Source organism: Monodelphis domestica, chromosome 4 (genome assembly GCF_027887165.1).
Source record: "Monodelphis domestica isolate mMonDom1 chromosome 4, mMonDom1.pri, whole genome shotgun sequence".
NCBI lineage: Eukaryota > Metazoa > Chordata > Mammalia > Didelphimorphia > Didelphidae > Monodelphis > Monodelphis domestica.
The window spans coordinates 92,012,582-92,038,594 of NC_077230.1; the positions used below are offsets into that span (position 1 = coordinate 92,012,582).

At 40.2% G+C, this 26,013-nt stretch overlaps 1 protein-coding gene across 2 annotated transcripts in view; it reads right to left on the minus strand.

Moving 5' to 3' along the window:
• Nucleotides 1-8,107: 8,107 nt before the first annotated feature.
• Nucleotides 8,108-26,013, minus strand: part of LMLN (leishmanolysin like peptidase) — a 58,749-nt gene continuing 40,843 nt past the window's right edge. Inside the window, exons 14-17 of one of the 2 annotated variants that reach the window (XM_003341192.3) lie at nt 25,553-25,712; nt 20,084-20,214; nt 17,639-17,849; nt 8,108-16,003 (exon numbers count right to left, since the gene is read on the minus strand). In XM_003341192.3, coding sequence (XP_003341240.2) covers nt 15,903-16,003; nt 17,639-17,849; nt 20,084-20,214; nt 25,553-25,712 — 603 coding nt within the window. In that variant the 3' untranslated portion in view covers nt 8,108-15,902. The remainder of the gene's footprint in view (nt 16,004-17,638; nt 17,850-20,083; nt 20,215-25,552; nt 25,713-26,013) is intronic. The other variant, XM_056793585.1, reaches the window with a different exon arrangement.

The following is a 26,013-nucleotide window of genomic DNA, read 5'->3' on the forward strand; positions in this document are numbered from 1 at the left end:
AAAATGCATCAAATAACAAATTTGAAGAGTTCCTAAACCATAAAGTGCCACAATTTGACTGCACTCTATTCCAAGATCTCTTCTCATTTTCAGTAAAAGCTAGTAAGTTTTGTGTGTTCCTAACTATATTTCTTCAGCATTAGAATTACTTCTTTCTATATGTTTATGTAAAGTACACAGTCTATTGTTGAGACCCTTTTTATATGTTAACAGTTAATAAAAAAATGAAGAAAAATTATTTTTTGTAAAGGATTCATATCAAAGGGTGCAAAATATTGCCTGTTATAGATGACATATTTTGCTACCTAATATCAGTAGAAAAGGAATTTTGTATTAGTTACCTTCTAAAGACTTATATGAAGAAAGGTTTGAGACAAAATTATTTAGTATGAATTTGAGGGTTTGGACTGTTTCATTGACAAAGTGGAGCGATGCTTCCTTTGTTTGGGAACAGTTCAATATTAAAAAGTGGCAAAGAAAATCTTTTACTTATTAAAAACTGGAGATGTGAATGAAGAAAACACAATTTCTAGGACATCAAAGAGACTTCTATGTTGAAGAAGCCAGAGCTGCAAAGCCAAGGATTTACATATCAAAAAAAGGTTAAAAGGAAGAAAATGAGAATCCCATAAACATTTGGAGGCTGAGAATCCCATAAACATTTGGAGCTGTGACATTTTACGTCAAAGGTGAGTCACTGAGTCAGGAGACTGTCATGGAAACTACTGAATTATAACCAGGAGAAAAGGGCATGAAGATCAAAAGGAGGCAGCATCCCAGAGGAAAAGAGGGATTTTGAGAAGCACTGAATATGTAAGGAAAGATGCTCCCGGGTCCTTGATATTGCCTCACAGCGCCACCTAACGTTGGATAAAGGGGAAACGCCCTGTAAAGGTTTGTTGCTCTTTGCTGCCCCCTCTGGCCCAAGCAGGAAAAGCAGAGGGACCTGATCACACTGCTTTGGTACCCTGATGAGATTGATGCTGACATGCTGACATGATGAGATGAGTACCCTGCTCCAATTGGCTAACATAGCATCTTGAAGAAAGAATATAGCACAATGCCTGGGAGTGAATAACCCACTAGGTAGTAGCCTGTATAACCCAGAGAGCCAGTTTGTTGAGACTGGCAATTATCTGGTTTTAAGAGAAACACCTTTTTTCTTTAAAAATTAAACTAGTACTAACACATTAGGGGCAGCTAGATAACACATTGGATAGAGAGCCAGGTCTGAAGTCAAGAAGTTCTGGGTTCAAATTTGACCTCAGATACCTCCTAGCTGTATGACTCTGGGTAAGTCACAACTCCAATTGCCTAGTCCTTAAACACTCTTTGCCCTTACTAGTCTAAGTCTGAAGGTAAACATTCCAAAAGAAAAAAAGAGCTAACACATTCTAAAAGCTAAGGAATAATGATTTAAATTGAAAAAGCGTCAAAAAGCCTCTGTTCAGGTAGAGGAGAGAATTTCACCAAGGGAAGAGCACTAAGAATTCATAGCCATGATTACATGGGTCAAGGGGATATGGTTGGGGATGTAGACTCTAAAATGATCATCCTAGTGCAAACATCAACATGGTTCTGATCAAGGACACATGTAAAACCCAGTTTAATTGCATGTCAGCTATGGGAGGGGGTGGAGGAATGGAGGAAAAGAACATGAATCATGGAATCATGGAAAAATACTCTAAATTGATGAATTAAATAAACAACTTAAAAAAAAAGAATTCATATCCACAGTGATTCACAGCCCAGCAGTGGACAGAAAAGCAGTTTCATGTGGTACAGATGCTCCTGAAGGGATCAAAAACTTGAAGTCCAAAGTCCAAAATTGGTAGATTGCTCAAAGCACATGAATTTTCTTCCCTCATGTTTCTTCACCAGGTTCCCTTAGGTGCATGCCCACTCTTTTGAGGGCATTGATGGATATATACACATTGTGATATATTTTACTGGACATGCATTAGTAGCCATAACATTATTTTATCTTATTAAATAAATGGTGAGGGGGTTGGCTCTATTTAAAAAATTTTAAAAATATTTTTCCATCATTCCATGATTCGTATTCTCTCCCCCCTCCCAGATCTGACAAGCAATTCCACATTATATAAGTGTTATCACTTGATACTTATTTGCATATTATTCAGCAAATGGTTATTTTTCCTAACAAAGTATCATTATTGTGAGTCACTGGTAGCAAATATAGTAGATGGGCTCAAGGTGGGACATGTATTTCTCAACAGAGAGAACTGAAATGTAACTATGTCGTGGTCTCTTTCTGAGAACTTGGACCTGCTAGTGTGAGAGAAGGTTGGGGTACGAAGATCCCAAGTCCTATGCCAGGTTGGCATTGGCTATACCCCACTGTAGGCACCCTATTAAATGCCATTAAGTTTTCAATATTTTTTTCATTGATTTTCATTTTTTTCATTCATTTCATTCATTGTAGGAGGTTTGGCTGTGACATTCCTGGCACTCTTCCTTTTGGAGTTACTTCAGGAGGTGAAAAATTCATTTTTCCTTCAACTTTCTGCTTGCAATTATTAGAGAATTATAACATTGAGGGGTTCTCTAGAGTTGTACTAACATTTTGTGCTGGTCAGTGTTTGATTTATTCATCTGTCTGGCTTTAGCCTCTTCCCCCTCCTGCACTTAGGGAGGGATTGTTTCTTGGTCTCACCCTGGGTGATGAGTCTCCCCTGAATCTTTGAGGTCTTGAGGGCTGGATCTTCAGAGCCCTTTGTGGCATCTCAAGACACAGTATGAAGGGCATTGGGATGTCCTACTCTGAGTTCTGGCTGCACTGGTTGCCACTGCATCCACACTGGGCAGTTTCTTCCAGGACTTCTAAGGTTCTCCCTGTGGATTTTACAGCCACTATTTGGTACTTTCTTGGGGGAGCCCTCCACTCTTTAAAAAAACAAACAAAAGACTGACACAGACTGAATGCTCTTAGGGCACCGAAATTCAAGCTGAACAACAGGACAGAAGCGGGGAACCCTCCTTCTGGACTCAAATCAAAAGGTACAACCCCCCAAAATCCGGAATCGGAGAATACTCAGGGCTAAGGGGAAGGCAGAGCGAAGGCCCCAGGACCCCTCCCCCACAACCCAGAGGGCTGAGCCCCCAGCAGCAGTGGGAACCTCTGAGCGGGCAAAGGTGCTGGTTTGGAGGGTCTACCTTGTGAGCAGCGGGGCGCCGGGCTCAGAGCATCCAGCTTGGACAGCAGGGAAGAAGCCAGGGAGAGACCAGACTATGGCTGGGTCCCTCCATTGGGCTCTAGTCTCACTGTTGCCTCGGGGCACATCCAGACAAATCCAGTTAAACCTAATCCCATCAGAACTCCTCAGAGTTTAGGGAGGCGAGCAAAGGCACTTGTGGACAGCAGAGAAGCAGCTGGAGAGAACTGGAGAGAGCCTGGGCGGCCCAGCCTTCCAGGAGTCTTCAGAGCCTCAGAGCTTCATACCACATACAGCCTAACCCACTTGAACTCAATCCAATCAAAAGCCTCCAGAGGACAGGGAAGCTAACATTCCTCCCCTAGAGACTGTACCAAGAGATCTGACAAAGCTCCAAGAGGGGAGACTGACAGCCCCAAAATCAAAACAAAATGAGAGGAGCAAGAGCACAGCCAAATATGGGGAGCAAAAAAGGGGTAAACTCGAGCAAACAACAGAAAAAGAAGAAAGAAATTACAATAGACAGCTTCTGCACAGGTAATGAGCAAAGAGCGAATGAAACAAAGGGGGAGGACCCAGCAAAGGAAAAATCAGAAATCCCAGCAAATTGGATACAGGCTTTGGAAGAACTCAAAATGCAATTCAAAACACAACTAAGAGAGGCTGAAGACAATTGGGAAAAGAACTTAAAAACTAAGATAAGTCATCTGGAAACAGAAAATAGTTTCTTGAAAGCCAAAATCAACCAGCTGGAAAATGAGGCAAAGGAGATGAAAGATGAGGCAAAGCAGATGAAAGATGAGGTGAAGAAGATGAAAGATGACCTCCAAAGAAAATCTGACCAAAAGGAAAAGGACGACCAAAAAACTAAGGATGAAATCCAGTCTTTAAGAACCAGAATACAACTAGAATCATGTGACCTCAAAAGGCAGCAGGACAGTATAAAACAAAACCAAAAGAATGAAAAAAAATTGAGGAAAATATGAAGCATCTCATTCACAAAACAGAGGATTTAGAAAATCATTCAAGGAGAGACAATTTAAGAATTATTAGCCTACCAGAAGGCCATGACAAAAGAAAAAGTCTGGACATTATATTACAGGAAATTAGTAAAGAGAACTGCCCCGAAATCCTTGAGCAAGAGGGAAAAGTGGAGATTGATAGAATCCACAGATCACCTCCTGGACTTAATCCCCAACTGACAACACCCAGGAATGTTATAGCCAAATTCAAGAACTATCAGACCAAAGAAAAGATATTACAAGCTGCCAAGAAGAAGTCATTCAGATACCAAGGAACCACAGTGAGGATAACTCAGGATCTGGCTGCATCCACACTGAAAAAAAGAAAGGAATGGAATATGATATTCCGGAAAGCAAGGGAACTAGGTCTACAACCAAGAATCAACTACCCAGCAAAACTGACTATATTCTTTCAGGGGAAAGTATGGGCATTCAACAAAATAGAAGAATTTCAAGAATTCGTAAAGACCAGACCTGAACAGAAAATTTGATGTACAAGCACAGAACTCAAGAGAATCATCAAAAGGTAATTAAAAAAGAGGGGAAAAAAGAAAAACAAAAAAAATTTTTTAAGAGACTCAATAAGTTAAAATGATATGTATCCCTATAAGAAAAGAGGTCATTGATAACTCTTAAAACTGTTGTTATTAGCTGGGCAGCAAAAAGAAGTATACTTAGAGGGAACAGCAACAAACTGTATAGATGAAAGGACAAGACATAAATAGGTATATAGATATATGCATGCAAAAATACATATGCATGAGTATGCATATATATATATATATATATATATATATAACTAGAGCTTAAAAACACGTGAATATTAAAAGAAATGGGAAAAGAAACAAATGGGGATAAATTTATATGTCATAAAGAAGCTCATGGTGGGAGTGGGGAGAACATCGATACACTGGAAGGGTAAAGAGGTCGGAGACAGGAAATACTCAACTTTTCCGTGTTTTGAGAGTGACTCAAAGAGGGAAAAACAATCCAATCCATTGGGGGCAGAGAATAGATTTGCACCCTAAAGGGGAGTAGAAGGGTAACAAACGGTCTAGTGGGGAGGGAAGCAGTACAAGAGAGGGAGGGAGCGGGGGGGGGGGGAGGGGGGTTAATTTTAGAAAGACTACAGGGAAAATAAGGGGGGGGATAAATAGGGAGGGGGATAGAAAGGGAAGTAAAATAAGGGTGGGAACAAGGGGTACTGTTCAAAAGCAAACATTGGTGTAGAAGGAAATAGTGAAAGAAGAAAAGGCAGGAAAAGGAGCAGAAATCAAAATGCTGGGAAATACACAGCTAGTAATAATAACTCTGAATGTGAATGGAATGAGCTCACCCATAAAACGCAAGCGAATAGCAGAGTGGATTAGAGTCCCAAAGACCCCAGCTTTTGGGACAAAAATCCATTATTTGATAAAAACTGCTGGGAAAATTGGAGGACAGTGTGGGAGAGATTAGGTTTTGATCAACACCTCACACCCTACACCAAGATAAATTCAAAATGGGTGATTGACTTGAACATAAAGAAGGAAACTCTAAGTAAATTAGGTGAACACAGAATAGTATACCTGTCAGACCTTTGGGAAGGGAAAGATTTTAAAACCAAGCCAGACTTAGAAAGAGTCACAAAATGTAAAATAAATTATTTTGACTACATCAAATTAAAAAGTTTTTGTACAAACAAAACCAATGTAACTAAAATCAGAAGGAAAACAACAAACTGGGAAGCAATCTTCATAAAAACCTCTGACAAAGGTTTAATTACTCAAATTTACAAAGAGCTAAATCAATTGTACAAAAAATCAAGCCATTCTCCAGTTGATAAATGGGCAAGGGACATGAACAGGCAGTTCTCAGCCAAAGAAATCAAAACTATTAACAAGCACATGAAAAAGTGCTCTAAATCTCTTATAATCAGAGAGATGCAAATCAAAACAACTCTGAGGTATCACCTCACACCTAGCAGATTGGCTAACATGACAGCAAAGGAGAGTAATGAATGCTGGAGGGGATGCAGCAAAGTGGGCACACTAATTCATTGCTGGTGGAGTTGTGAATTGATCCAACCATTCTGGAGGGCAATTTGGAACTATGCCCAAAGGGTGATAAAAGGCTGTCTGCCCTTTGATCCAGCCATAGCACTGCTGGGTTTGTACCCCAAAGAGACAATAAGGAAAAAAGACTTGTACAAGAGTATTCATAGCTGTGCTCTTTGTGGTGGTAAAAAATTGGAAAATGAGGGGATGCCCATCAATTGGAGAATGGCTGAACAAATTGTGGTATATGTTGGTGAAGGAATACTATTGTGCTCAAAGGAATAATAAAGTAGAGGAATTCCATGGAGACTGGAACGACCTCCAGGAAGTGATGCAGAGCGAAAGGAGCAGAACCAGGAAAACAATGTACACAGAGACTGATACATTGTGGTACAATCGAAGGTGATGGACTTCTCCATTAGGGACAATGCAATGTCCCTGAACAATCTGCAGGGATCTAAAAAACACTATCCACAAGCAGAAGATAAACTGTGAGAGTAAAAACACTGATGAAAAGCAACTGCTTGACTACAGGGGTGCAGGGGATATGACTGAGGAGAGACTCTAAATGAACACTCTAGTGCAAATACCAACAACACAGAAATGGGTTTGAATCAAGAACACATGTGATACCCAGTGGAATTGCGCGTTGGCTGTGGGAGAGGTGGTGGGAGGGAGGGGAGGAAAAGAAAATGATCTTTGTTTCCAATGAATAATGTTTGGAAATGACCAAATTAAAAATATATATATATGTATATATATGTTTTTTTATTTGGTCATATATATATATCTCTTAGAATGGATACTAAGCAATGGGTTCCACAGCTAGAGTATTAAGGGCTAGGCAACTGGGGTTAGGTGACTTGACCAGGGTCACAGCTAGGAAGTATCCAAGATCAAATTTGAACCCAGGACTTTCTGACTTCACTGAGTCACCTAATTGCCCCCAAGTTCTCCACTCCTGTAGCCTCTGAACTCAGAAGTCTACCAGGCTTCCCATGTCTCTGGACATTCCTGCTGGGAGTCCAATGACTTTGTCAGATGGAGTATCTTCTCTAATAGCAAGATCAGTGTCACTAGACTGAAGGGGACTGAAGTGGAGGGGAAACGGAGGAAGTTAAGGGTAGGCAGCTCTGGGAAGATTATGAATAGCTTAAAAAAAAAGAAAAGGATTTTGTATCTGATCCTGGAGGTGATAAGGGCTGATGTACGATAAAGTTGGAAAGGCAGGGCATCTATGAAAACCTTTTCTGGTCAATTTGGCCCTTTGTGCTCCGTTCTAGTCACCTCATTTTAGGATGTTGCTAAACTCCAAAGAAATTTGACTTATTAAATGTTTATTGAAAGATTTTTGGTTTTCCTCCTTTTTTCTTCTAATTAAAAAAGAAAGGATTAGTAAGGGTATTTGTTGTTGGGGTTTTAAAAGAAAATAAATTGAAGTCACTGAAGCATTTTTTTTAAACCCTTAACTTCTGTCTTGGAGTCAATACTGTGTATTGGTTCCAAGGCAGAAGAGTGGTGAGGGCTAGGCAATGGGGGTTAAGTGACTTGCCCAGGGTCACACAGCTAGGAAGGAAGATTTGAACCCAGGACCTCCCGTCTCTAGACCTGGCTCTCAATCCACTGAGCAACCCAGGTGCCCCCTCTTTTTTTTTTTTTAATGTATAGAAGTGAAAACAAGAGGTCTTGGGTTCAAATCTGAACTCAGACACTTCCTAGTTGCATGACCCTGGGCAAGTCACTTAACCCAAATTGCCTTGCCCTTATTGCTTTTTATGTCTTGTAAACGATACTTAGTATCCATTCTAAGAGAGAAGGAAAGGGCTTTTAATGAAATGAACAGAAAAGTTCAGAAAGAGACAAGCAGGACAGCTTTGAAAGTAACATGTTGAATTTATTATAAGGAAAAAACACTATAGATAAGCAATGTTTTCACGTATAATCCTCATGTACTTCTTTGTACAGGAAAGTGCTCATTTAATTTGGTGTTTATAAGTTCAATTAAAAATTTCTTCAGGGTCTGAACCCCACAGAGATCATAAAAAGGGGGAAAGGACCCATTTGTACAAAAATATTTATAGCTGCACTTTTTGTGGTGACAAATAATTGGAAATTGAAGGGATGACATCAATTGGGGAATGGCTGAACAAATTGTGGTATACGATGGTGAAGAAAAGCTATTGTGCTAAAAGGAATGATTTCAGAAACAGCTGGAAAGATCGACATGAACCGATGCAGTGAAATAAGCAGAACCAGCAGCACATTGTCCACAGTAATGGCAGCATTGTGGAACAATCGACTGTGACAGCCTGAGCTCCTCTCAGCAATAGTGATCCAAGACAATTCCAGAGGGCTTGCAAGGAAAACGCTGTCTCCCTCCAAGGAAAGAGCGATGGAGTCGGAGGGCAGATGAAAGCAGACCATTGTCCACCTTTTCTTCATGGCTCTTTTTTTTTTAACGCATCTTCCACAACATGAAGAACGTGGAAGTGCTTCATCTGACAGCACAAGTATAACCATGAGCAAATTGCTTACGATGGCACGAATCGGAGGAAACCCTCTATTACTGCATAACGATGACGGGGCCCGGTTAATCAACAATCTTGGGGCAGATAGATGGCTCAAGGGGCAGAAAGCCAATCCTAGAGAACTGTGTTCAAATCCAGCCTGACACTTTCTTTGAGCTGTGCAACCCTGGGCGCATCATTTAACCCTAACTGTCCCCCCCTTCCTGCTCTTCTGCTTTGGAACCCATCCTTAGTAGTCATTCTAAGACAGAGGGTGTTTAGAAAACACAATTGAAGAATGTACGTCAAGGGCATATCATGAGAAGACATCTTGCAGATAGCATAACTTTAACCCATTTCTGTCAAATATGTTTACTTTCTGATAGCTCAGATGTGGAGATTTCTTTAGAAATTTAGGTAAAAATGGAGTTGAGAAAACAAATTCCAGGTGATTCGTGCTCTGTATGAAGAATCCAAAACACACACAGAAAAAAAGGCATCATTGATTTTTGGATTTTGCAGTCAAGAGAGAGTTGAGACGCGATTAAGGAAACTCCTGTTCTTAGCACAGTGCCTGGCACACAGTAAATGCTCAATGAATGCTTGCTGATTGACTGTTTAACTGATCACTTCTCCTTTTTGTGTGAAGAGATCCTGTGAGGTTACAACCAGCAAGATATTACGTTATTAGTCTATTTGCCAACAAAATTACAATTTAGTTGTCAAATCTTTATAAATGCAGCATTTCAAATATTTGCCTCCCAGCAAATTTCTGGCTTCAAAATCAGCTACACGAAATTAGAATTTTGTATCACTTCCTCTAGACTCAAAAACATTTGGTTATAATTCTTCGCCATCATGACCAATAATAATATTTATATAGTGCCTACTGTGGGCCAGGCATGTATACCAAGTGCATTGCAAATATCTGACTTGGGGCACCTCGGTGGCTAGGTAGCTCAGTGGCTAGAGTGCCAGGCTTGGTAACAGGAGGTCCTGGGTTCAAATTTGATCTGAGAAACTTCTCAGCTGGGTGACCCTGGGTAAGTCACTTAATCCCGTTTGCCTACCTCTTACCTCTTCTGTCTTGGAACTGATACTTGGTTTTGATTCTAAGACAGAAGGTAAGGTAAAAAACAAAGTATTATCTGATTTGATGCTCCTCACAACCCTGGGAGGCAAGTGCTATTATCATCCCCATGGAACAGATGAGGAAACTGAGACCAACAGATTGCCCAGAGACACTCAGTCACTAAGTATCTGAGATTTGAGTTTAGGTCTCCCTGACCCCAGGCCCAGCAGTCTGTGCACTACTCCACCTAGAGTAATAGATCTTCAGTACATGACTTGTTGATATATAACTATATATCATTTAATTTAATTTTAAAAGACATTACATCAATCAACTCTTTTAATACTATGGCTGAAATTATAGATAATTAAGATGCTTACATGATCTAAAATTTTCTTCCAACCTTCTGTTAGAACAACTTAAATGTTTTGTTTTGTTTTTCTTTAAATGGAGCTAAAATACCGGGAAATACTAAGATCTGAAAATAGAGAAGGATGGAAATTTCAGGTCTAAGGCCATATCATGATGCTTCTCATTTTGTAGTTATCTTAAAACTGGTTAAGGAATTCATACAACTAATTAGCCAATCACTCAACAAATCCAAGCAAATTTATTAAATAGCTATAATAGCCTTAAAGCACTATGCTAGACACTGCTAAAAGTACAATATACAGGTGATTTTTTTTCTTTTAAAGGAATCAGTATGGGACTATAAAAAGAAAATTGATTGGATATCAAATTCCAGTAAACCTGTTGAAGTTCACTCGATTGCCATCATTGTTGTTCATGAGAATCAACAGCCATGGAAGTGTCAGCAGCTTTGTTCCAGTTCACATCTATTTGTTGTCTGTCTAGTTTCCCTTAAATACTCTTGGGATTTGGCTAGTTCCAATACCAAGCTCTGTGCAGGTCTGATTTTTGCTGTTTAGGTTTAGCAATATATTAAAACCAGTTTAAATGGGACTAAATATTTAAAGAAAAACCCTAGGCTCGCTTAAAAAAAAAAATAACCTTTACCATCTGTCTTAGTTAAGACAGAAGAACTGCAAGGGCTAGGCAATTGAAACTAAGTGACTTGTCCAGGGTCACACAACTAGGAAGTGTCTGAGGCCTGCTCGCCTTTAAAAGAGGATGTCCTCGTGCTGCTTAGCTGTAAAATTCTGCCTAGCCCAGGAAGAGAAAGATACTGCTCATAATCCAAGTAATTCAACACTATACTGGATTCCAGCAATATATTACATCCCAAATATGTTCTCTCTCTTTAGAACACTGGAAGGCTTTCTTAAATTTTATCAACAGGAAAATGAAATAGTTACACAAGAACAAACAATTTTAAAGCGATATAGTCTACAAAAACCTTCAGGGCAGCGTGAACACACTTGTACAACAAAATACTACCTTTGTGGTTTAATAATCATTAGATTCCTTCAGTTGTGTAAGTGAACATTTTGTTGCTTTGACGTTGACATGAGAAATTTTAAAATAAAATACCAGACTTCTGATCAAAGAGCATTGCATTGGGAATTTCTGTCAATTTTGCCAACGGAACTGACTTTCAAAATCAAAGGCTGAAAAACATCCTTGTAAAGTGCACACCAAGTACTTCTGGTTCCATTCTCTCTTCTCGGTGGTAAGGAAAAGGTGCCCTAAGAGAAATGGAGAAGTGTCCTAGATCTCCTTCCCTATATACTCTTGCAATAAGGGAAAAAATCAGTCCCTGGAGCCAGCGCCCATCAGTTTCATCTGGTGCTGATGCCCTGAAAAGCAGTTCTATACCATTCCTATACCATATGCTAGTGTCGGTAAGCCGGCTACCGGTGCTGGTTCCCGAGTGTCCATTCTCATGCCTAGGTCGTGAAATGAGCCTGGGATAGTTTCAGCCAGTCCTACTCTATTCCTGCTTCCTTTTGCTCACTCCCTCCCCTGCCTATTTGAGGGTAGCTTCCTCACTGCAATTCTCTACGAAATTCTTTGTGCCATAGGCTAGAGAACTGGGCTCTCGGCTAGGCTCAAAATAGAATTGCAGACTCCTGTCCCAGAATAAGGGAACTACCTGTTCTTCTGAATTCATTCTTGCATTTGTATTCCTTTTCCAGATTTTAAAACAAATGTTGATGCTTAGGAAATACAAGATGCAAGTTACTTTCTAATTTGTTTTTATTATGTCAATGTTACAGAAATATTTTACCCAGGAAAAATTTAAATTTACAGATCCCCATAAATAAAAAGTTAGCCCTTAAATCTCTGATTTTGTTTTAAAAATGCAAAAGTGACTTAATTTACCCCAAATATAATTTACACCAAAAAAAGCAAACAATCTTATGAAGGTTAAGTTTGTTCCCTCTTCAGAACAATCCTTTTTCTGTAGAATGTTTTTCATTAAAATGCTGACATTTTTCTTCATTGTCAAAGAGGTATTGGTACTAAAGGCTAGTGCATTTTAAGCAACGGGGCAGGCAGGACCACTGCAGGAAGTGTGTCTTCGGGGTCTATTCCAGCTCAGTTGTTAACAGAGATCAAGAATCTTCCTTCTTCCCATTCCATTTCTAAGAACATCCTGGTCGAAAGGCTAGCTCTATAAAAGCAACACCAAGCTTTATCAAACACAGCATGTGAATTGGGTCTATTCCAAAAATGGGATGGATGCTCCAAAGTCAGCAGGTGAGGCCATTTTACAGATGAGGAGACTGAGTTCTAAAAAGAATATAGATGATTCATTCCAGGTCACAGGACCAACTAATTTTTTTCTTTTATCAGTGCTCCTTAAGTTTAATATTTAAGATTCCAATTGTGAAATATCCAAGTGAACCTTATTTTGTTTCTCTCTAAAACTATTTTGGAAAGGAACGGAAATTCCTTTGTTACAACTTTAAGCAAAGAAGCCCAGTTAAGCATTAATCTTGTGAATTCTAAAAGTGGACAAAAATGATACTTGATGTGTAAGCTGAAAGAGTGCATCCCAGAAGGTATATCGTGGTGACTAAAAAAAGAGAGGAAGAGGACACATGGATAATTCTATGTGGGCAGCAGAGGGAATTATGTTAAAATTTTCTGGGAAGTGGAGGAAATTATATTAAAATTGTCTATCTAAAATCTATTCAGAAAATGGAATGAGTTGCCTTATGAGGTAGTGAATTCTCTGTCACTGAAAATATTCACATAACAGTGGAATGAATACTTAAAAGGAATTTAATAGTGGGGCTCCTGCACCGGGAAGGGGGTTGGCCTAGATGATCTTTAAAGTCCCTTTTAGCGGAAGATTCTATCTACACCTTTTTGTTTCTCCAAAACAGTCAACTCAAGTTGTTTGCTGAAATGGCTTTTATTTCCCATGAATTCTGTTCTTTAAAACCTGAGACATCTTTTACTTCATATGTTTAATGATTTAGAAGTTAACACGAGTAAAATGAATCTACCACTGAATGGAAAATGGAGGTAGTCAGTTTTACAAGGACATTTCCCTTCCTGAGTCAGAAAGTGGCTCAACTCATCATCGGCCACCCTCCACTCTTCTCCTCTGTCCCCATCTCCCTTTCATCATGGCAGCAGCCTTCTCATCCTACCTACCATTTCCTTATCAACTTTTGGTTTTTTGGTCTTTTCCATAGGAGCAGCGCCATTTACAATTTGCAAGTTTTCTAGCTTGCAGAATTCCGAGCCCCCAAAAGGAAAACATTCTCACAAAACCTGAACTGAAAAATCAGGTCATTAAAGCCATTCTTTATTCCATTGCTACACTCCAGCTGATCAAGAAACGCTTCTTAAAGCCTCCCTGGAAAAGCTACATAGGGTTAGTTAATCCTCTAAAGACAATTGAAACACCACGTACAACTAGGAGAAAACAATGCAAAGTTAAGCCACAACCACTTTTCAAACTTGTCTGACAGGGAGGAAGACATCAACACAATTCATTACTTATGCAAGTCGAGATGCTCAACCCCAAGCTTATCAAGGTTGATGTTTGTGCAGACACAAGACTGGCTTACCAGATTGCAAATGTAATAAATATACACAGAAGTAAAAATGTCAGCCATATTATCAAGAAAGTAGTTAGTGCAAATAGAATTATATTAAGAAAAATAAATTAAGATATCTTTCAAGTATAAAAGCACCATGCTCTGAAACAATGCTTCCAAGTCTATTACTGTACAACAGTCAGAAGATAACACCTACCCTTGTAAATATATTTTGAACTATAAAATTTTGGCAAAATTGTGTTGTCCAGTTCAAGTGATTCATGAATCACTACAGGTAACTGACTTCAGGTCTTTCTTTTTAAAAATAGATAAGTTTTCCTTGGATCCTGACCTCCCTGAAGTCTATGGACATACTGGGTAGACTAAAAACTAAGTCTGTGTGCTTCCTAACCATCACCCCTCTACTCTTCTGCTCAGCCCAGTGTCATCTACATCAGGGACTCCAACCTCTGTCCAAGAACAGGCTGTGATGTGTTCCTAGCAAAAAGGGGTTCATTTTCATTCCAAATCTGTATCAAGGCTGCTGGGAAATTCAGCACTGAGACTGAGAACTTCCTGGAAAGGAATAAGGACAGAGGGGCCACCCCCAGCCATTCTGGGCTACAGCCTTTCAGAGAATAAGGGAAATGGCACAGTTTCAAGGGGTCTGGCGTCCAGAGGTATATGTGGTCCCCTTTCCCACCTGGTGCACAAATTGGCTTTCCTTTCAGTAGAGTAAGGAAATGGACTCTCTTTAGGCCGGGCATCAGTTATTTCTAGGCTTTAATATAGAAGCACAAATAAATAATTCATGAGCATGTCTGGATGTCTTCTTTGCCCTCATGTCCCCCTGACTTGTACTGTAATTAAGATTTGGTCAAACTCTCCCTGTCCCCACCCAACCTGAAGGCCGCACACACTCCTCAGAGAGGAAGGGCTGTTGGTCAGGTGTTGCCTTTGTATTCCCAAGGCCTTGCACATCATCAGCATACTGGAGTGAACTGGATTGTGCCAGCACCCAGATTTGGGGCTGTGATGCAGAAATTGTCCTCTCCTGATGGAACAGGAGATTCTGAAGCTCAGGCATGAACCTTTATATGAATACTAACGGAGCCTCCCTACTTCTCAAAAAAGCCATGGAGGCGGGATACTGAGGAGAGAATCCTGATACCTATTTTCTACCCCAGCCCCTTTCTGTGCAGGGCTTTCTGTGGCCACCCCGGCACCTCTTTCCTGCCCCTGGCCGGTCCACACCAGGACTCTCTAACCCTGGCTGGCCTCCTGTTATTGTGAGGCCTGAGGAGGCAGCAGGCCTTCTCTTCCCTTCTATTCTCACGTTCTTGGTGCTCAGACCAAGTCGTTATCTGGGTAGTTCTGGACCCTTCACAATTCTTCTCCCAGAAGTCACTAAACAAGGAGCTAATGAAGAACACAAAGAGATGGTGGCGGAACACTAGATTCCAAAGGTTAATACGAGAAGATGGCCCTGGAGAAGGCTGTCCCAAAACCACTGAGCAGAAGCTGCGCTCAGGCATGCCACAGAAACACCATTCTTCAGTTCACCTACTGGTCTGAAAACGGTAGGCAGACTGAAGTGACAGAACAAAACCGCTTGAAGAAAGCCATCCACGGAACAAACGTTCAGCACAACAACGCACACGAAGGTCCAGTGAACGGCATGAAACTCAAAAGAGCCACACGTCAAAGGAGAGCTCACAACATTGAAAAGCCCCACAGGGCTCAAGAGAATTGGGGACACTGTAGACCTCCCGGGCCACCAGCAGCCGATCTTGTCCGTGATTTCCGAGAGCAAACACTGATGATTGATGAGGCACCCCAAGGCCACTTTCAAAGGGATTCAAGAAAACATCCAGGGCGGGGGTTGACTACAGGTCCGACAACACACATGGACTTGGCAACTCTTATGATCGCTCTCCTTCTCCGAATGTGACTGGCACAGCTGGGGGGCGGACAGATTGCTCCAAGCTCTGGCTGTGATCAACAGCGGTTCCCAAACTCAAGTCACTACTGCCTCTTCAGTCTCTTTCACAAGGCGGGCCCCTGTCTAGGTTGTGTGTTCTGCGCCAAGAGGAACACAACGTGAAAGAGGTTCTGGGATCCATCTTCTGACCGCTAGTGCAAAGCGCACAGGAGGAACCCGGCCAGGAGAGGAAACAGGTTAGCCAGCAGCAGCCAGAGCGTGACAACCAGGCTGGAGGAGCAGGAGCAGAGATCTAGGATTGGAAATGAGAGTCATACTGTATGGTCATATTGACGTCATGTCCATATTTATACAGCCATGAAAAATATAAAGATAAAAAAAAAGATCAAGTTAGTACCCCAGAGTAAGCCCTCAGGATAAACATGAAGGAAACTTACTTTTCACCTACCTCAGACCTTTGCATGTCCCACATGTATCCATCTATTCTGTACTCCATCATAAAATGTTGGTCTGACAACCAGATGTAATTAATCCACAAAAAGGTGTACAATGGTAAAAGCTAGCCCTCCTAGGAATTTCTGTTTTTTTTTTTTAAGCCCTTACCTTCCATCTTGGAGTCAATACTGTGTATTGGCTCTGAGGCAGATGAGTGGTAAGGGATAGGCATGGGGGTTAAGTGACTTGTCCAGGGTCTCACAGCTGGGAAGTGTCTCAGGCCAGATTTGAACCCAGGACCTCCTATCTCTAGGCCTGACTCTCAATCTACTGAGCCACCCAGTTGCCCCCTGAATATCTGCTTCTTAATAGAGGGTGACTGAGGACTAAAAACCTTTCGAAATCCAAAAGTAATAAATAACCTCAATGACCCTTCATATCATTGTTCTTGACATTCTTCACATGCGGTCAAATAGACCAATTGTCTTTCTCTGAACTGGGCACTTCACTCTCCCCTCCTCTTCCTCTCCCCTTCACATCTGAGATTTCTCAGCTCCCTTCACACCTCAACAAAGGCACTCCCTTTGCACGGGGTGGTGCTTCTTTATCCCCAGAATTATTAATGCCTTTTCCCTCTTTGAATCATCTTGTCTTCACTTAGGTTTGCACACAGTGTCTCTCTCTCTGTCACCCTCGTTCTCAGCCAAATGTAATCTTTATAGCAGAAACTGTTTTCCTTGTCCCCTTTGTAGCCTGGTGCCCTCTGGCAATAAGTTAGCACTTCATAAATACTTGCTGAATTAATCAAGCAGCTGGGTACAAAATGGATTGTTTCAGAGAGTAAGAACAATTTTTTCTCCAATTATTTTAACCTGCCTGAACCAAAAAAACCACTGGGTGTAAATTCAGAGGACCATTTTTCAACTTAATCAAGCCTAGGGGGAGAGGGGGGCAGGGATCAACAAACGACAACCTCATTTATACTTGTAGTTCAGATATACAGTAAGAATTAAGTTTTAATATCTTACAAGTAAGTTGCTTCAAGAATGTCAGTCTGTGAGAGTGCACCTTGTTTTTCTGGCTCTCTTTTGCTATGAAAATGTATTTCCTGCTCTTCCTTACTTTAACAAGCCACAATAGTGCTGGAGTAGAAAAAGATGGTTTACTGTAGTCTTTTCTTCCAAGTTGTTTGTTAATTTTAAAGACAGATGAAAAGAAATTTTCTTTTATATTAAATAAGGTGCTTTTTTTTTGTGCTTCTCGGTTTTATTTTTTCTCTGTAGGTTAGGAGTTTTTAGTAAATGAAATGTTCCTGACTTGCATTAATAAACAAAAATGTCTCATCCACGTACCTGACTTCTGGGCCCCAAAGACAGTGAGAAGAATTTTCAATAGAATAAAAGAACAAGAAGCTTGCAAAGAGATTTTCAACCTATTTGATGCTAGAGTCCTCAAGAATTGGATTTTAAATGTTTAATGGATACTCACTTACCTAGTGGTAAAGCCCTCGTGAAGTTCGAAATTGGAGGATCTGTTTCTGGAGGGCAGAGTTCACAGAAGTCCCAACATGCTGGGCAGAGAAGGTCCCCATCATGGATCCAGCCATTTATCTGGGTGCTTACAGTCAGGACTTGCCCTGCCCGGCTACACAAATATGTGGTATTCTGGACCCAAACCTTCAAGCCTTGGGGAGAACAGGAAACCTTAAAACAGAAGGGGAGGGAGGGAAACAACCCCAGCTGAGTAAGATTCTGGAAAATCAGACATCGTATGAATAAAAGTGAAATCTTAGAACATGTCACTAGCTAGAGAACAAACCCAGTGTGCTCTGTTAAGTCAACACAGTACCACAGTGGGCCGGGCACTGTGCTCCAAGAACCAACGCAATTCAAGAGAATTTAGTGACAGATGTATCTGGAAGGTTCTTACTCTAAGGCAGAGTTATCTAAAATAGGAATCTGGGAATCATAGTGGACAGATTAAAGGATTTGGAGTCAGAAAGACCAGAGTTCAGATCCTTTCTCAAACATTTACTAACTGGGTGACTGTCTTTAACTCTTTCAGGTTCATTTCCTTACTCAGATCCAATTGGAAAAATGTTCCTGAAAAAATAATTTCACTATTATTAGTTTATTTTTATTTTTTATAGATATCTTCAAATTTATCATTGAATTTAGAAAACATACTAACATTAGCATTCTATTAACCATTTCTTCTCCAATTATTCTGACCTGCTTTTCCTTATCATGTTTTTAAATCACAGCAATTTTTTATGCACATAAAAGGAAATTTGCAACTTACATAACAGTTGTTTTAAAAGCTCATTTGTCAATCAGTTGTTTAGAACTCAGAATGCATTTTCCCACAGAAAGTGTTATAAAACAAAACAATGATCAGGTTGCCAAGGTACCCTAGCAAAGCTTACTCTCTGTAGAAATGGGGAATGGTCCTTGCTTTCAAAGGCTAACAGCATATCTGGAAAAAAGGCACTGAACTTGGGAGTAAGGAATATGGGCTCTTATTCAAGCTCCATCAATTACTTGTTATTGTTATTTATCCTTCATTTTCTTTTTTTAAACCCTTTACCTTCTGTCTTAGAGTCAATACCAAATATGATTTCCAAGGGAGAAGAGCAATTAGGGCTAGGCACCAGGGGCTAAGTGCCCAGCTAGAAAGTGTCTGAGGGCAGATTTGAACCCAAGATCTCCCAATTCTAGGCCTGGCTTTCTAACCACTGGGCCACTTAGTGGTCCCTTCCTAATGCAATTGTGATGATGCTTTGCATTACTCCTTGTCTTTCATTTTTGGAAATGGCCACTGTTGGATATCACAAGATGATGTCTTAAGACTTGTGCATGAATTGGATTTGAGTGAGGCAGAGTTACCCAAAGTCATCAGCCTCACTCTCTCTTCCAGAGTCATCAAAGTCTAGTGACGAGACAGAAGTATAGACTGGTGATGACTCAGGACGCAGTGAACGGCCTTGGTTTCTTCACTATCTATCTATCTATCTATCTATCTAAGGTCTCCACAGGGCTTACGTTCACCACCTTCATGGTCCATTGGAACAAAGTGTTTTCATTTCACAATTTCACTAGAAGGAGTCTTCACAAGCTAGTCTTGTGACCATGGGCAAATAAACCTAGCTAAAACAGATAATGCCTGCATTCTTCTGCTTCAAAAGGTTTTGTGAAGAGAAAGCTTCAAAAACCTTAAGATTCTATACAAATATGAGTTGTTAAAAATAAGGCTCAAAGAAGTCCACTAATTAGTCCTATCCCACCAACCTTGTATTTCTTTAAGGTGTTTTAAAATCAGAGGATGGCTGGTGGATGATTATTTCAATTAATTCTTGATATGGTGACTCAGTCTTCTATATACACATATGGAAATAAAGAATGAAATAATTCAGCCTTTGCATTTCCAATTTCAAAGAGGAAAGAATTTTATTTACCAGTAGTGGCTACTGATTTAGTATGATCCCCTTTAGCTAGTTGGAGGAACGCCCAGTGTGGGAAATGCATTGATACAGATCAACCTTTCTTCAGTAACTAGTCTTAGAATGGTGCCTGAGGCATGAGGAGGCTGACTTATGTGCTGTCCTGAAGCCTTTATGGAACAAAGGCAGACTGGAGTCTGACTCAGAGTCTGGTCCTCTATCCACCAGGCCATTCTGCCACTCACATTGTTTTTAAGGCTTAAAAAACCCATTAAATTCAAGTCATACAGGAGGGAAAGAAAAACATTTTCTCTCATGGAAACAAGGATGAGTCTTACACTCAAAGAATGAAGAAAAAAGGGCAGCCAAACAAGCACCTACATACAAAAAAGGGAACAAAAGTTTTTTTACAAATCAGCACATAAATTTAGAGAAAAAAATAATCTACCCTCTGAAAATGCTTTATTCAAAGACACTGACAGTGACCATGCAGTTTACCTGATAACATCCACTCCCCCAGTCAGGATAACTGAGCTTCTTTTCACACTTTTCCATGACAAATGCAGATTTCTGGATTAGACATATTGAATGAGGCCCATATTTTTCAGCACCAAAGTTTTTGTAAGGTTCTGAAGTAAGTCAAAATGTATGTTTTAATGAAAAAATAATTAACTTCAGTTCAATTTGTTAGAAACGGAAATATCTCCACCCCTTTTCTTGAGTAAAGAACTTTCAAATCAAAACCAATTTTTTAAGGGAACCTTGAAAGGATTCCACCAAGCATATGAAATCAAATTGAAATTGGAACTTCAGAAGAGTTATTATCAAAGAACCATCTACATTAGAACGTAGAAATGATGCTTCCTGACTGTTCTTTCTGAGGCCAGCCTTGGAACAGTACTTTTTAAAAAGCTAGTCATAATTTAGCTTTGTAAGAAACATTAAGGTCACCTCCTATGATAATTACCACTGGTAAATTCCCTTAAATTCTGAGTTCAGTTTTTGATCCCCCAAATGTGGTAAAAGACTGGAAAATAAAACCTCTAAGAAAAGGTATGGAGAAGTAGTTTTATTTTGCATGACCTAGATGAGTGACAGATTCTTAAGTATTATAAAATTACTCTTTAGAAGAAGTGATTATTCACCACATGGACTGAGGAAAGAACAAGAAAGAAATTCCTTTCATTGGTGATCCAGTTATGACAACAGCTAAGGAGCTCACACCATTTGGAAGCCTATGGCAGGATGGGGGCTTCTGAGTTACCTGGTAGGAATATTTCTGGTGACTAGAGACGTTCTATAAAAAACTATGCTTAGGGACTTGAAATTTCAATTCAATCTTACTTCCCGAGATACTCAGTTATTTCAATTCATTCAAGCATCAGTCTATAGAGAAAAGTAAGAGCAGGCATAAAATTTCTCTCAACTCTCAAATGTTTTTACAAAAAAGATAGGGGGCTACAGGTGTGGAACACTACAGATAATGTCAGATTTCTTCAGTATGTTGGTTAATTTTGTTGACTTGCTTTTCCCTCTCTTGTTTATTCTTTGTTTTAAAGGATGGTTCTTTGGAAGGTAGAGAGAGAGGAATACATTAGCAAATATAGGTGATGTAAAAATAAAAGACTTAACTAAAATATATTTCTATTCTAAGATAGAAGATTAAGGTGAAAAAAAGGGGGGAAAGACTCAGCTTTTGTACTAGTGTCCTATAAGATTGCAGGCCACTAACACCCCTGCAGTGTTTCCATTACTTATGATCCAGTCACATTTGCTCCATTCTGTTCTTGCACAGTTTACCTTTTTTAATACAAGCAGGTAGCACTGTATATATTCCTATTCAACTGAATCTCATTTGATTAGCTCATAACTCTAGCCTGCCAAGATTCTTTTTTTTTTTTTTAAGATTTTTGATACATTTTTGATATGACAGAAACTTTCTAACAAACCTTTCTTTACAAAGTACATTTTCTGGGAAAAAGTAAATTATTATTCATATTCTACCTGTATTTCTATTTTCACTTTGGTTCTATGTTCCCAGCATTTAACACAGTGTCTGGCACATAATAAACACTTAATAAATGATTGTAAATCAGCTAACTAAGAGAACTAAATTTGTTAACTTTGGGAGTATGAAGCAAATATCAACCATGTGATCATGATAGTCACTGTAGAATTCTGCATTCTCCATGTTAACTGTGCTCTCAACTCTGTGTCATATTTGAGAAGGATTCTTCACCAAAACCAAATTTTGAAAGGCACCGGATGAAAGTTACTTGTGACATTTCACTACATACATCCCTTCAAGATGACATCAATACATTAATTGCTATTCTTTGGGTCTGATCAACCAGTTTTGAAATGCTCACATTATTTAGCTCTCCATCTTGTCTATAGAGGTAGCCCATGGGGCTTTGTCAAACGTCCTGCTGAAATCTAATTATGCTTTGTCAGTCATTCCTCTGGTCTAAGAATTTAAAAAGCAAATGAGTACAGACTGGCATCACCACTTCCTAATGAAATCATCCTGGCTCTCAGTAATCAATTCTTCCCAAAACCATTCCTTTTAATAATAGTCAAATTTTGCCAGGAATGGAGTCAAGCTCATCTACCTACAATTTGAAGGTCTTTCTCTTTCTTTAAAAAGAAAAAAAAAATCATATTTATCTGGTTCAAGTCCTGAGGTACCTCACCCATTCTCTTATTGTTCCTGTTTTTTTTTAATCTCAGATTTACAAAACCAAATAAGCATTTCTATGTATAAAGAAAAAGAAGGCTGTTTATAAATTAAATCACAAATCTCTTAAATGTTTAGTTTACTAATTAACTCCTACTTTTAAATTTAATCACCAGAAGTGTATACACCCTACTTAACTCATAAGTGGGGGAGGTCTGCAACCCATGTGCTAAAGTGGGTGACAACTCAGAGGCGACTGATTTCCCCCTGGGCAGTCCTAAGCAAAGTTATAAACTGCTATGGGTACCGATAAAGTGGGGGAAGGCACAAGAAGTGATGAAAAGAAAGGTCTTTAAAAGTGGCAAAAACTTCCTGTGATCAGTCTTGCCTCATCCTGAATCATGGAGGAGCTGGGACTCTGGAACTTGAACTGTATTTGGTTAGACAGCTCTTGGATTTTCCCCTTTGGACTACCTTTTGGGTGAGTGAAAAGACTGACTCCTTTCCTGGCTTCTGGAGAGATTAATTGCCAGAGGAAGCCACATTTACCACTGGGTCCCTCTGGCTAAACGGCCCTCTGGCAGAGGGTCCTCCAGTGGAGGGTTATTGAGCCCTGCCTGGTCTGAACTGGGTCAAAGTAATTATATAATGTGATAGGATAGATATCTTCTCTACCCTCTTTCTCATTTCTCTACTTTACTCTTTCCCTCTAATTTGTAAATAAAGCTGCTAAAAAAATCATTTTACTTGAGCTATATTAATTTTGGCAACCACATCCTCTTATATTTAGTCCAACCTTAATTTCTAACCCTTACACTACATAATAAATCCTATCCAAAAGAGTCCTAACTCCTCCCTATCCTCCCTGCATCACAAAAGGTATCGTCCCAGAGACTACCTCATTCTCAAAAAAGTCTGACAGCTAGGCAAGCAAGGTGACTCAGTGGATAGAGAGCTGGGCCTGAAATTAGAAGGGCATGGATTCAAATCTAGCCTAAGATTTTTCATAGCTGTGTGTCCCTAGGCAAATCATTTAATTCTGTTTGCCTAGCCCTTGCCCTTCTGTCTTAGTGACTAAGACAGGATTTAAAAAAAGTTTGACAGCCACAGGAAACAGAAGAAGAATCAATTGACTGAAGTCCCCTAGTCTTGTGATGACTAAGATGGCTTTCATAAGCCACACAACCTTTCATGACTTGTTATTCCAAACACCAGAGAGGTTCAGGAAAGGCAAATGGGTCAGCCTAACAGAGGCCCTGGTGCTAAAACATATTCGTTAGCAGCTTGTAACCTCAGACCAAAAGGGGATGCACATGGGTAAGGCCCATCCAGAAAAGACTATGCAAGTATAGCAACTCTTCTTAGCTCCCCATCTTTGGGAGTTTGGAGTCAGAAGAGGCCTCTGCATGTAGGAAGCCCTCTCTGAGAATATGCGCTGGGGGTGTTGCCCTTTTCTTATAGGAACTATCCTCTGTTAGTTACTCACCTTAGATCCTTTCCTATGCTTTACCTACCAGTCCCTAGGATATCTGTTGTCTGTCACACACCCACACAGACACACTCAGAGACACCCACACACACAGACAGACACATATACACACACACACACACAAAAACACATCCCACTCCTTCATCACCATACCAAATCAGCTTGCTCTCAGCCAGGGGCTGCCAAACCCTTCTCAACAACCTTCCTCTTTTGACAAGCATAATAGAACTTCTCTGCTAGTGGCAACTAGGAGAATAAAGAACTTCTTTACCCCCCAAGGGTTCAACTCTCTAAGGCTGGAGCTTCACAGTATCTTGATAAATATATATTTAAAACTTCACTTTCCACCTTAGAATCAATACCATGCATTGATTGCAAGGCAGAAGAGCAGTAAGGGCTAGGCAGTGGGGGGGTTAAGGGACTTGCCCAGGGTCACCCAGCTAGGAAGTGTCTGAGGCCACATTTGAACCCAAAACCTCCCATCTCTGGGCCTAACTCTCAACCCACTGAGATACCCAGCTGCCCCTTCCTTCTGTTTTTTATTTTATAAATTTAAAAACATTATTCTGAGAAGGAATCCATAGGTTTCCCTGGCCTGTCAAAGGAGATTGTGATACAAGGAATGTTAAGAATCCCTGCCTTAAAGGTTCACTGGTACATCTTACCTTTCTGGGTTCCCATTATTCTAGCCTCCATCCCAGATTACCGGTTCCCTCTATCACCTCAGGTTCTTTTTAATTTTTTCTCTTTGAAATACTTTTATTCTTTCAAGAAACACCCATTCTAGGAGCATCTAGGTGAACTAATGGATAGAGCACAGGCCTGGAGCCAGGAAGTCCTGAGTTCAAATTTGGCCTCAGATACTTCCTAGCTCTGTGATCATGGTCAAGTCATTTAACCCCAATTGCCAAGCCCTTTTTATTCCTCTCTCTTAGACAGGAAGGAAAAGGAGGGAGGGAGGGAAGGAGGGAGGGAAGGAGGAAGGGAAGAAGGGAAGAGAGGGAGGGAAGGAGGGAGGAAGGAAGGAAGGAAGGAAGGGAGGAGAAAGAAGGAAGGGAAGAAGGAAGGAGAAGGAAGGAAGGGGGAGGAAGGAAGGAGGGGAGGAAGGAAGGAAGGAAGGGAGAGGAGGGAGGGAGGAAGGAAACAAAACACTATTCTGTCTTCTTTAGAACAGGTAATGATCCACACTTTTTGTCCCTGTGCTCTGCCTTTTCTTTGGGACTAATGGGAACACAAAAATAGCACCCTCTTCTGATCACCAGAATATCCCACTTGCACCACACATTTGCTAGAATTGCTCTGTCAATTCTGCTTATACCTCTTGGGGATATCTCATGGCACTAAGTGCTGCTGGCAAACTGGCTCTTTTACTCCCCCAAGGGGCTTTTTTGTGAGCATTTATCCACAGTGTATTTTCCAGTTTTTTTCTGTGGCTTTTCTCCCACCTTTTCTCATAATGTGACGGTTGTTTTTCTTGCCGCATCAGAACAGCAATTAGCATATTTCTGCAAAACTGTCTTTCACCAATGTCTGAGGGAAGTTCTTATGTGAAAATCCAAATTCTTGATGGTGCTTTCCTTTTTTCTCTGCTCAAATCTTATCATTAATCATAAATTACCTCTCTCCACTCCAGTTTCTTCATCATACATACCACCTTCTCTACTTGCCTCCAAGAGTTGTTTTTTAGGATAGAGAAAAACTATTGAAGGTGCCTTTGAATGCTGAAGGTGTTAAAGGTAAAAAGGTATTAAAATGTAAAATGCTAGTGTGTTTTAAATGTTAATAAAATGAGCTCACTTGCCTGGTTGATTTTCCAATATTCTACAATCTGAACTGCGTTGAAATTCACCACTTATATGCCAATTGAATTCTTGATTGAAAGGACAGTAGTCAGCAATTTCCACAGAGCCACCATAATAAGGCAACTCTTCAACAGGTATTCCATGGAGGTCATCAAAGTACTGCCAGAAAGGATAGAGAAGACAGAGGAGAGGGGCTTGGAGAGACTTCTATATAGAGCACTCAAGATGCAAAGCAAATTTGTGGCACTGTGACCTGACAATCACTAAACAGAAGAGTTTCCTTGTACAAAGAAGAGATTTGCACAAAACACTACCAATGTACCAGGTCCAGTTCGTTTGCTTGATTTTTAAAGTATATCACCCCAAATATAGCACGGTAGGGGCAGCCAGGTGGCTCAGTGGGTTAGAGAGTCAGACCTTGAATTAGGAGGACCTGAGCTCAAAACTGGTCTCAGATACT